The sequence below is a fragment of the Gavialis gangeticus genome, unplaced genomic scaffold (genome assembly GCF_001723915.1).
Source record: "Gavialis gangeticus isolate Ggan-Ray unplaced genomic scaffold, GavGan_comp1, whole genome shotgun sequence".
Classification (NCBI taxonomy): domain Eukaryota; kingdom Metazoa; phylum Chordata; order Crocodylia; family Gavialidae; genus Gavialis; species Gavialis gangeticus.
The window spans coordinates 43,200,151-43,212,855 of record NW_017729025.1 but is presented as its reverse complement, the minus strand read 5'-3'; the positions used below and the strand labels follow the sequence as shown (position 1 = coordinate 43,212,855).

At 44.5% G+C, this 12,705-nt stretch overlaps 1 protein-coding gene across 3 annotated transcripts in view; it reads right to left on the bottom strand.

The window, feature by feature from the left end:
* The window catches only part of GALC (galactosylceramidase), an 83,597-nt gene that overhangs the window by 26,701 nt on the left and 44,191 nt on the right, over positions 1-12,705 (bottom strand). For all 3 annotated transcript variants that reach the window (XR_002097643.1, XM_019518695.1, XM_019518694.1), the window contains exons 10-14: positions 10,686-10,813; positions 10,133-10,222; positions 7,832-7,921; positions 6,459-6,603; positions 3,675-3,855 (exon numbers count right to left, since the gene is read on the bottom strand). Coding sequence is in view for 2 of the 3 variants with exons in the window: in XM_019518695.1 (XP_019374240.1) it covers positions 3,675-3,855; positions 6,459-6,603; positions 7,832-7,921; positions 10,133-10,222; positions 10,686-10,813 (634 nt within the window). In the remaining variant the exon portion in view is untranslated. The remainder of the gene's footprint in view (positions 1-3,674; positions 3,856-6,458; positions 6,604-7,831; positions 7,922-10,132; positions 10,223-10,685; positions 10,814-12,705) is intronic.

Sequence of the window (12,705 nt, the reverse complement as noted above, 5' to 3'; positions counted from 1 at the left end):
GGTCACAAGCTGGCAGAGGGTAGATTCAGACTAGACATCAGGAGGCGCTACTTCACGGTTAGGGCAGCTAGGATCTGGAATGAACTTCCAAGAGAAGTGGTGCTGGCTCCTACCCTGGGGGTGTTTAAGAGGAGGCTAGATGAACACCTTGCTGGGGTCATTTGACCCCAATACTCTTTCCTGCCATGGCAGGGAGTCGTACTCAATGATCTGCTCAGGTCCCTTCTGACCCTAGAAAGTATGAAACTATGAAATATTTTGCTTGAAAGATAGGTTTAGGACTTGACTCCCATCATCATTGCTCCCTGAACCATAAAGTAAAATGCTAGGTTATTGTTGCTTTGGCAATCACATTGTAACCACCAACCACCCAGGAGCTCATCTCAAAGTGAGATAAAATTATGTGGTTCTCAAGCCACGTAAGAACTAAAGACATCATATGGGAAGTGCTGAATGAGCAATCAGAAGGGCAGTTCTTCCAATAAACTTCAAAAAGGACATTTGTAATGAAGGGATACTAACCACTGCCATCCACAACTGCACTAAAACATCCTATTAGGATTTTGTCCACACACTCGCCTGACCCACACATACTCTGCAGGTTTTGGACAGCAAACCACTACTTAAGTACAATACACACTTCCAAAAGCAATAAAATCTCCCATTCACGTATAGGGCTGCAACGGACTCTCTCCTAGTTTGTTTAGATGATTACTAACTTTCTTTTACTAGGTGTCACACGAGTGATGAATCCAGGCATTTTTACCAGAAATGGACAAGTAGTGCAAGCTCAGTAGATCAAATCTATGCAATTCTAGGATTTGCCAGAAGATGACACTCCAAGACCATTGTAACCATATCACTTCTTCACATTCACAAAACATACCAAACATACCAGTGTAGACATTTACACTGAGCTTCAAAAAGCAAACACAAAACGTCAGCATAAATAAAATCTAGCTCATCCAATTTAAAGCCACATAAGATTCTCTGCATATTTGCACACAATATATGAAATCATTTGGTCCTTCCTGGCACATTAGCAGGTACTTACACTAAAATACTCAAAAGTCTGACCTTGCACATATGAAATGCTTCTATTCCTGAAGAGCTGGAAACAATTTAAGTCAAATAAGCCACCTACACCAGAAGATATTCAACTCCATGTGTCACTGGGCACATCTACACGTGTGCTTTAATGCTCATTAAAATAGGCTATTGCGCATTATAGTGTCACTTAAAAACCACACTATGTAACATGCATTAAAATAGGCTAACGTGCATTAAGCATCACTTAAAAACAAACAACTGGGTGCCTGTACACAAGTGCGGAAACTACCCTAACACATTAATTACAACACACTGGATGCTGATACATGAGATGCTGCAGCACTTTAAATAGAGCAACTCTCGGAGTCATTCTAATTAAAGCACCACCCTCGCCCCCCGAAGCATGTGTAAAAGTGCCCCATGCTCTTTAGTTGAGATTGGAAAATGCACATTAGCTTGTAGATGCACCCTGCATTGTGAGGTACATGTGCATTAATGCACTTTAGTTAATTCAAATTGAATCTAGTACCTCCAGGCACTTTTTACACATGCTCCAGGGGTGGGAAGAGGTGGTGCTTTAATTAGAGAGACTCTGAGACCTGCTTTAGTTCAAGCACCTGCACCACCATTTTGAAGCGCAGGGACACCGATACATGAGACAGGAGGCTGGTGGAGTGTGATAACTACCATGCTCCAGATGACTCAATCAAATCTGCAGACTTGATTAATCTGCAGTCTATTACAGTGCACTGGAGCAGCCTCCATGCTTTTGTACAGGTGCTAGGAAAATGGCTTAAAGCGCATTAACAAAAAGCCATGCTTTTAACATGATGCTTAATGTGCACTGGCTTAGTTTAATGTGCATTAAGTAAAAAGCACATCTTAAAGTGACACTTTAATATGCATTAAAGTAGGGTAATGTGCATTAAAGTGCATGTGTCAATACATCCAGAGGTATTAGATTTAATGCACATAAAATTAAAGTATGTTAATGCACATGTAGGTGTGTCCACTGTGTCACAGTGCAACTTGCTCAGTTTGCATAATTTACAGATATAGTAGAGAGGCCCAGATACAGACACACTGGAGACAGGTGAGCTTTGGGATGAAAAATTAGCCCGGGGCAGGCAATTTTTATTTCGGGCAGAGGGCTGCTTACCCAGTTTTGGCAAGCTATTGAGGATCGCATGGGTAGTCCCCACCCCTTGACAGGTGCCCTGACCCCTGGTCACCATCTTGAGACCAATGTCCTACTGTCTTGGGATCAATGTGCCAGGGCCAGTGCCAGCGGGGCCCAGAGTGGGGCAGAGGCTAGCAGGGGTCTGTGGAGTTGGGCTGAGATGCACCAGCAGGGAGAGAGGGAAGCTGGCCTGCTTCCACAGAGCCCCTGCTGGCCAGGACCCTGTACTCCTGCTGCCCTGCTCTGGGCCCGTTGACGCTGGCCCCAGTACACCACTGTGGGCCCATGCTCCCGCTGGCTCCCATGCCCACTCACTCTCAGTGCCCCCCTCAGACCTGTGGTACAGGTGGGGGGAAAATGCACAGCCCCAACCCCACACTTGTCAGCAGGGAACAAGCTGGTGCTGAGCGCAGGGGAGAAGCGTCCCCTCCCCTGCCCCGTGCCTGGTGCTCCCTGCTGCAGCCACTCTCAGCCTGTGCAGGGCTGTCCTGAGCAGGCACAGGCAGTAGGAGCCGTTTTTTCCCCCTGTGGTCTGCACCAGCTTGTAACCCACCCCCAATGCCAGCCTGGGCCCCGCACCGGCTCCAGGCTTGCCTGTTGGAGCTGTGCTGCAGCAGCAGCAGCTGCCACCTCCTTGCTTGCTGTGCCCAGCAGTGTTTGCTGCTGCTGCCCGCCCAGAGCTCGCACTGCGGTAGGCTACAGTGCAGCTGCCACCACCACCTCTGTGCTGCCCACCATAGCAGCATCAGGCAGGCAGCAACAGCAAACACTGCCCAGCACGGCAAGCGGGGAGGCCACAGCTGCTCCTGCCATGGCGCAGACCCAACGGGAGAGTCCGGAGCCAGCACTGGGCCCAGGCTGGCAGTGGGGGCGGGTTACATGCTGGTGCTGAGTGTGGGAAAAAGCGGCCCCTTTCCTACCTCACGGCCAGCGGCCCCACACTGCAGCCACTCGCTGCCCACACAGGGCTGCTTGTGCGTGCTCAGGACAGTCCCACGCAGCTGTGAGCAGCTGCAGCCAGGAGCGCCGGCCACGGGGCAGGGGAGGGGATGCTTTTCCCCCATGCTCAGCACCAGCTCATTCCCTGCCCACAGTCCTCCCCTGCCCTTCCCCACCCCCTTTTACCTGAGTTTCCCATGCCAGTGTAGCCACAAGAAGCCACATGGTTCCAGGCCATCCAGCTGGTGGGGCAGGGCCAGGCAGGCCCTGCTGTTGCAGGAGCCTGCCACAGCTTCCTCTGGGTCCTACTGCCCCTGGCTCTTGTCATCTCTGACAGGATCCAAAGGACAGATAAATATTAATTTTCTCAAGTTTTTAATGGCCCTGCAGGCCAAATAAAATGGCCTAGCAGGCCAGATTTAGCCCACCTCTGAATTAGCCACTGGCAGCCCAACAGTATAAGAATAATATCTTTTCAGGAACTACATTAAAAAACTTTACATACCAGTTGAAGTCTCCAATGATACTGATGGTCTGGTCTGCATCAGAAGCCCAAGTAATAGGTCGCTGAACCACCACTTGGCGAAGTGTGTAGATGTGATCCCCAGGGTCAGAAGTGTTGACAAAATACTCAAATACTCCAGTCTGGTCTGCAAAATTCGGAGCTTCACTAAAAGCTGGGTTACCTATTTGGGGGGAAAAAAAAAAAAAAAAAAAACACAAAAACCCAAACCATTTAACTTGCATAACTGAAACATTCAGTTTCCTTTTATTTCTGCCTGCACCGTATTTTCATCAGTTCTCCTCCAAAGATTCATCTGGATGACTTATTGGAGAGCATGCATGCTCAAGAATTAGTATCACTAAAGAATTAAAATCTGGTTTCATATCAGGTGTTTAAGTATGTAACTACAAGGTCATGCTAGAAGGATGAATTTGAGTATAAATGATTCACAGGTGAAAAAGTTATGAGCCAAAAATCTCTGACCTTGTACTTCAATTTAAAAAAAAAGTTACACTTATAAAACAGCCCCTACTAGGAGCAGGAGCTTGACCTCCCTCGACTTAGACATACAAATCAAGTATTTAAAAACAGTGGTCTCCAACCTTTTTAAATACAAGATCACTTCTTGAATTCAAGTGCAACCCAGGATCTACCACGTGCAACTCCCCACAGACCAGGTCAGTCTGTGCAGGAGGGAGGGGGCAGGGTGAGGGAGGGAGTGGGGCAGAAGGCAGGGCAGGGGTGAGTGGGGCCCCAGCCAGGTTGGGTTGTGGGAAGATCAGAGCCTGAGCATCTTGTTCAGGCTCACCCGAGGGCTCCAGCCGCTGTATGTACCCTGACGGAGGCCCAGGTGGCCACATCCCGCCCCCCCCCCAATCTTTGCACTGCATCTGCCCTGGGAGCAGCTACAGCCAGGTTCAGGACACAAAACCCACTGCATAGCAGCAGCTGCCTCCACTGCACACAGATTGGGGGGGAGGGGGCACATGCCCCCTGAGCCTCAATTAGGGTGTGTGCAGCAGCGGGAGCCCCCCCCCACCGCACACCTAGATAAGATGCCCAGGCTCCGATCCTGCAACCATCCAGCCTGGCTGAAGCCCCACTCACTTGGCAGCAGGGGGCACAGCAGGGCATGGAGGGGGATTGTTCCACTCACCTGGCCCAGCCCTAGTGGCAAGAGGTGTGGCTTAGTTCAGTGGTGGGATGCACGCAGCATCATGCTGCTCCAGAAGCAGCTGCAGCTCTGTATCACAGTCTGAGGGGGCTGAGCGTTAGTGTTCATTCAGCACCCCCAGACTGAGATAGACTGTCAGAAGGCTTCATAATCAACTAGTCAATCATGATAGACTGGTTGGTGACCACTGATTTAAAGCATCATTTTAAAACATAGCAGACATAGTAGATATCATAGGAAAACATACCAGACAGTAAACGTCTGGTACCCGATAGCAGTACTCAAACCACGCTGCATTGCTCCAATCACTTAGAAGTAGTGTAACAGTGTCCACACATGACTATGGATGGGCTAACTAACAACAATGAATGGAACTGAAAAATTAGCTCACCCCATGCTAATTAGGAATCAGAATGACACTGTATGTCTTCTGGTGTAAGAGACAGTTTGCATGGAGCAACATGACATGCAAAAAGCATGGTAAAAATCTTGTGCAAGAATGCTATTAAAACTGCATTTTACTACTTTGAGTAACTGAAGGGGGTAGCACTATCTGAAAAAGTGTAAGCTTTGGACTTTTTCACTATCAGTACTTCACATTCTGGGCAGTGACACCAGAAGTAACCGAAGCATGAGAACCTCATTCCTGATTCAAGAGTGGCAGGAAAGTGTTAAATGTATGTTTGTACAAAATAAATTAACTACAATTTGGCAACCAATCATTAGTCACAAGGTAGTATCTTCAACACTACACCTGTTATTACCCATCTTATTAACCCATTGACCTATTACTGGTCTTATTATTACCCATTGCCTGGCTGTGAGGTACCTCTCCCTCTTCCAAGACCCAAATCGGGAGGAAAAAACCCTAAAAATAGGGCCGATTACTTGTGCAGGATATACAATATGCTAGAAGACGCTTCTGCTTATTTTGAATAGTTCTTTGTATGATTTCAGTTTCATAAGTCTTCATTTCCAAGGTAAAACATTTTCCCAAAGTAGCAAAGGTACACTAAAATTTATGATATGCAGCCAACAGGCAAAAAGAGGCAACTAACTGGGCCTTAGAGACCTGTTGGTCATAGGAGTGTTAGTCTTTATTGCACCTGGTGTAAATGTACACTTGAAGTTTAACAGACTTAAAGAAATGCTGGAATTTATATTCCTGGCACATTATATCAGTACATGTGATAGACTTAACATCTATTACCTCACATGATTCATTTCCTGTTGAGATGATCAGTAGAACCAATGAGACAGAGAGACAGTGTACTACATCTGTATTTGGTAGCCTCTCAGTCAAATTAAGAAGCACAAGTCACCATTTCAAAGCTAAACAGCAGCATAATTTATCACTTATGAGTAGAGGTGTGTGCAAAGACAAATATAGCATAAAGTTCTGTTTGCTTAATTACTCAGTGTTAATGCATTAGAACCTACAGGTCCACCACTGTCTACAGACAAGCAGAGGCTAGGCTACAAATTTTAAAGACACATCATTCAGACCGTAGAGAAAACTACCTATATTAACAATTTGTCCTTTTGGGCAACTTAACTCCTCTACTCACAAAGATGGCAGCCCAGACCTCAAGGTATTAGAGCTAACTTACGGATATTGAAATCATCCTTGTAATTTGAAGGAAAAGGCTGTGATGGGGGAGGTTCCTTGTACATACACTTCTGGCCTGTCTTGAGGGTGGTTAAAGTATAGACTTCATCCACATCCAGATTTAAAGTAAATGTTCCTTCAAAAACCTGAAATGAAAAAGGTACAATTAGAGAATCACAATCCTGCAGGATTCTCTTAAATGTCCAAGTTAAATACAAAAATCATGCCATCTTGCCTCAGTGTCTGATAGTTCTGCAAGATTACCAAGATGCTTAGGGGGGAGGGGGAAGGGAGTGGGGTTCTTCCCCCATCACCTGAACCACAACCAAAAAGTGCTATACTACAGCATCCTGCAGACTATTTGAAAGAAATATGCACAGCCTGAATTGTCCATTCAGGGTGGGAAAGACATTGGAATTGCAATGAAGAGCAAAAGCAGTACCTGGCAGCATAGAGATCTATCTGGAAACACTTGTTACAGCAGGGTTTAAGCAAGCTCACACACCCTGTGGAACTTTCCTTCTGAGAAGCTGTATTTCTCAGGGCCATCAAGCACCCAGTTTGAAGAATTTCTTGCACAGTCACAATCCCATTATTTTGATTGTAACAGATTTACTAGTAACAGGGGGTTTCCCCAGCACACTACTAATTCTAAATGTGTTAAAAGCCCATGCAGGTTTCAAAAGCCAGTAATTTTGGCAAAGAGTAGAGGTTGGGAAGTTAAGTGGATTATCTCCTGGCCAGAGAAAGGAGGCCTTGATCCTGCAAATCCCTAGTCAGCTAGGAATGCAAAATTGTTGCTGTCCCAGGAACAAAGGCAGTTTTAAGCAAGGTTAGTGGTAAAAGACTGAGGTTGACTGTACACCCATTCCTCATGCTTCAAGGATACATGGCAAGAAAAACAAAGGTATCTAGTAGGACACTGTCATGCTAATAAGTTATTTACTTCCCTACTCAGGCCTTCTTCCTACTAATAGGAAAAGTGAGTGACATGGTAGTCGAGCAACATACTCTCAGTAGCAGAAACATCACCAGTCCTTCCTACTCTTACTTAGCACTTCCCTGTAGTGAAAAGCTAGCTGTACTGTGCGTGGCCATGTCCATACGCCAAGTTTTGTTTATGTGCATGAAGTTAAGCCCTGGGTAGCCACACTTCATACCTTGTACTTAAAGGTAACAATGCACATCTAGGCTACAAAGAACATTTGCTAGTGGCTCAAGCAAAACAAAAACATCAAGCAAACTGAGTCTTAAAAAGATCTTCATTTACAAACCAAATCTCTCTTCTAATCCCTGATAGTTATCTGGCACTAATAAGAAAAAGCAAAAGGTTCTTACACAGAACTAATACTGATCAAGCAGCAATTAACCCACCTCTATAGGACTGAGTGGCTGGAATAGGGTGGAATTTGCAGATCCAAAATCAAGCTTCGAATACCATACTTGAAGTGCCTTTACTTTATGCTGGGAAGAAACAAATGAAAATTGTAAGAAGATTTTTCTTAGGAAATGCTGAGGTTTTAAAGTTTTGTTGCTCCAGTGAAAGATGCTGGACCAAAAGCCCAAAAAAATAATCTTCTGCTGCTCAACAAAAAAAGGTACAGTTTAACACAGAGATTCTCATGCAGCACCCCAAGATGGACTTATAACACACCCTGGAAAATGCCAGCTTTTCATTCTCAGTCCGACTACAGACAAGTAAGTTCTCTGCAAAAGAAAACCTACAATTCTGTTGCAAAGAGCTCAGAAAGACCATAACTATGCATTTGTTTAATTAGCGTTTTATCCAGTAAATCCTAATAGCATTAATAAGGCATAGCATCCTATGGCACCTTTGACAGGATTTCAAACCACTACAAGGTGCCATGGCACCCTGGGGAGAATCACTGGGCTAGCCAGTGCAGCTCACACCTCCCTCTTGTTAGTGGATCTTTGCCCCATGTCAGAAAAGCCTTTCTAAAGACTGGAATTCCTTCCAAGTCTACCATTAAATTCTTGGTTTCCATTTCATGGATGACAATGCACTGGTGCCAAGCATGAAAGCAGTTCCTACACCTGACGGCAGCAGGGTTAAGACCACTACATGCATTTCACTGAATCATTTGGACAGCAGAAAAGTGGCAGGATTTGGTCACATTAGAATGATTAAGAGTCATTTACTATAAAAAAAAATGGAAATGAATGGTTTTGAACTGGCTCAAATTCTGTCAACCATGTGGCAGATTAACTATTCTGTAATAAAGACCACAAGCCTTCAACAAGTCTTTTAATTAAAAATTACAGCGAATTCACAGAAAAAAACAGTTACCTTATGGTTTGCCAAGCAACCTATATATGGTTAAAAGTAATGACCTGGCACATGCCCCAAGCAGAGCTGGGTTCCAGGAATAATGCAGAAGTACTATCTAAAGTCTGTCATTTAATTATTACAGTTACGAGTAAAGGCGTTAAAAACCAAACCTATTAATACAACAGCCTGCTCAGCTGTGAAGGGGTCAGAAGAACCAGCCCTACTAGAAATTAAAACCAAGTGTTTATAAACTGTCCTGGATACTGTGGGTGTTGGTGGAGGCTACTGCTGTACTGCTCATGTTTCACTCGAAAAGAGCCAACTCCACAGACACTCTTGAGAAAAGAGGTAGAGTATTTTCTCCATCAGGAAGAGCTATTTGAACTCAAACACAGACTTCTACTCTTCAGAAAAATAGCAGCTATAGGTAGCAACTAGCTGGGGGAGTGGGAAGGGGTAAGTTAGGTCTACCTTGTACAGATAACCTGACAAACTAGCACTCAGAAGTGAGAGCCAATATTAGCTTAGCACAGAAACAAAAATCTCTACAACAAAGCTCTACTCATGTTATTTGCCCATGAATGTGCAACTGAAACATATGCCATAGTTCTTTTTGCCCAGATGCTCTAGAATTTTTCCCAACCAACTATATCCATTACAAGACCCCCATGTCTGCCCTTTAGCAATAACCATGTAACAGGCACTGAAGGACCACCAGCATCCAAAAAAGTTTGCTTGCCTCCTCACTATAAGGGTGAACAGCTTCCAAAAGAGTTAAAGCTGTAGCACAGGTTGTCACCCACCTCTCAGCTTGGCAAGTTAGCAAGTCCAAACCTGGGCAGATTTGTAAGGACAGTAGAAGTGCTATAGTTTAAAACTGGATGGGAGACTGGATTAGATGAACAGCGTGGACAAGAGTTTCACAGAGAAGAGGATCCATTTAATGTGTGGTTAACAGATGTGTTAAGTGCATATTAAATCAGTCCCACAGGAAAGGGAAAGTCGAACAAATACCTAGATCAAATGCAGGAAAATGGTTTTCAGTCGCACACCACTTAAGTTACTATCACAAAAAAAATTAAGAACAAACAGAATCCAACTTGCTGTTGGTAGGTGCTTCTAATATGTAATAAAAATGGTCATCTTTCAGTACCAATATGTAGGGCCTTTGTCACTTAAGTAAAAAAAGGTACCTCAACGACAGCAGTAGTTGCTACATAAGCAAATCACTAGAACCCACCATCCACATATACAAAGGACTATTCTATTTTTGTCATCCTTCTATAAGCACTTGGAGTACATACAGTTAATTATACATGGCAGCAACCTGAGTGCAAATCAAGAGTCAGTATGTCAATATGCTACTACTGAAAGTATTTACTTACAAAGGATCCTTTGAGGTAGAAAGTTGCTATCTGAGATGACACACTGAAAGGAAGTAGTCGGGGTCTGATACATTCAGAGTGGTTATGAGTCTGGAAGTAAAATGAATCACAACAAATCAAAAGCCAGCACTAAAATTGATCGTTTGCCAACTCCGACGAAAACCTTAAACTATCTGCCAAAAGGAAAAAACAATATGAGTGCAACATGGGATCAGTTACCAAAGCCTATTTGTTTCAAAGTTCAGTGCTCTTCTGGAACTAATATTATTGCTGGCCAATTTCTTTATTTGGTACACTGTTTAAAATGGCAAAAACGAAGGGGGGAATCATTAGTTGAAAAAGTTTTCCACTGCACTATGTATTAAAATATAAGTTAGCCCACACTTGTAAGTGCAATATCTAGATAACTACCTTATTCAAGGCAAACAAGAGAGCTTCTATCTGCTAGTATCATAACATTTTGCAAATACAGAATTTCCTGCATTGTAATTTTCCCAAAATAAAACACTCACTAGAGCATAATTACTTTGTTAGAGTTACTTGAGAACATTACCATAGTTTCAATGATGATAGTAAGATTGCCTAGGCCATCGGTCAGAGCTACATAGCTGCCACCTTTTTTTAAGTGTCCATCCGCCTGCAGATAGGTCCAGCCTGGTTGGGTGAACTGGGTTGTATGTGCTGTGTGACAGTGGAAAGAAAGCATTAAAACTTAACCCCAGGTTCCATTTTGTAGTCTCCAATCCACAATATGCTTTACTTTTAAGACGGTAGGCATTACTGATTTTTCCCCTAGTAACTGAACATTTTGCTACAAAGAAAAATTATTTGGTCTGTGGGGACTAGCAGAAGATCTAGGTCAGGGTACTTCTAGGATCTATCACTATGGGAAAGGGACAGGCTATGTAGGCCACCTGCTCCGGTGACCACTTCTGCAGGAACATGAAAGGATTATGGGTAGGTCAGAGTGGCCACTGGCTAAATACTTACATATGTTGTATGCATGTAAAATGATATGTATTATACACAGACAAGATTCTATGATTGCAAAAGAAACAAGCACCACAAATTAAAAAACGGAAGAAAAACTATATCCTTTTGGAAATAAACATAAGAAGAAATAAAATCCAAGTCCAAAGACTCAGCTATTAAAAGGAGATCCTGGATCAAAGTACTCTGTGTTTAGAAAAAAAAAGTATTGCTTTTCCCAGGCAGCTGTAACTGCTTCTGCCACAAAAGCTATAGCAATAGCCAAAAAGACATACTATGGTTTAATTTATTCACAAATGTATAATAGATCAAAAAGGCTATGTACCTTTATTTCTCTGCTCTAACTAGTTAAAGGACTAATAGTCTTCCCAGTGCCAAGACAATTGATTTCATAGACATAAGGGCTGGAAGGGACCTCAGAAGATCATCGAGTCCAGCCCCCTGCACCAGGAGCAGGAAATCAGCAGGGATCATAGGATCCCATCAAGATAAACATCCAGATGTCTTTTGAAGGCATTCAGAGTAGGTGCTTGAACCACCTCAGGCGGCAGTCTATTCCAAACCTTGGGGGCTCGGATAGTAAAGAAGTTCTTCCTTATGTCCAGCCTGAAACAGTCATGGAGGAGTTTGTGACCGTTCGACCTTGTCATCCCTTGGGGAGCTCTGGTGAACAGACATTCCCCCAGATCCTGGTAAACGCCCCTGATAAACTTATAGGTGGCCATCAGATCACCCATGAGCCTGTACTTTTCCAGCCTGAAGAATCTCATGGCTCTCAGCCTCTCTTCATAAGGTCTGCTTTCCTGACCTGTGACCACACACATGGCTCTCCTCTGTACCCTCTCAAGCTTCTCCACATCCTTTTTGAATTATGGAGCCCAAAACTGGACACAGTACTCCAGCTGTGGCCTCACCAAGGCCAAATACAATGGGAGGAATACGTCCTGGATTTACTTGAGAAGGATCTGTGGATACAAGCAAGCATTTTGCTTGCTTTACTAGCCGTAGCATCATATTGAAGGCTCATGTTCATCTTGTGGTCAGTCATGACCCCAAGTCCCTTTCATCCGTAGTGCTAGCCAGAGTAGCACTGTCAAGCCTAGAAGGATGCTACAGGTTTTTCTTCCCAAGGTGGAGAACCTTGCATTTTTCGTTGTTAAACACCGTCAGGTTCTCTTCCGCCCATTTCCTGAGGCTATCAAGGTCAGCCTGGATCACCCTCCTGTCTTCTGGCGTGGATGCTTTACCCCAGGGTCTGGTGTTATTGGCAAAACTTGGCCAGACCATAGTTTCATAGTTTCTAGGGTCGGAAGGGACCTGAGCAGATCATCTAGTCTGACCCCCTGCCATGGCAGGAAAGAGTACTGGGGTCAAACGACCCCAGTAAGGTGGTCATCCAACCTCCTCTTAAAAACCCCCAGGGTGGGAGCCTGCACCACCTCACTTGGAAGCTGGTTCCAGACCCTAGCCGCCCTGACCGTGAAGTAGCCCCTCCTGACGTCCAACTTAAACCTTCCCTCCGCCAGCTTGTGACCATTGTTCCTGGTCACTCCTTGCGGCGCTCGGGGGAACAGGGACTCCCC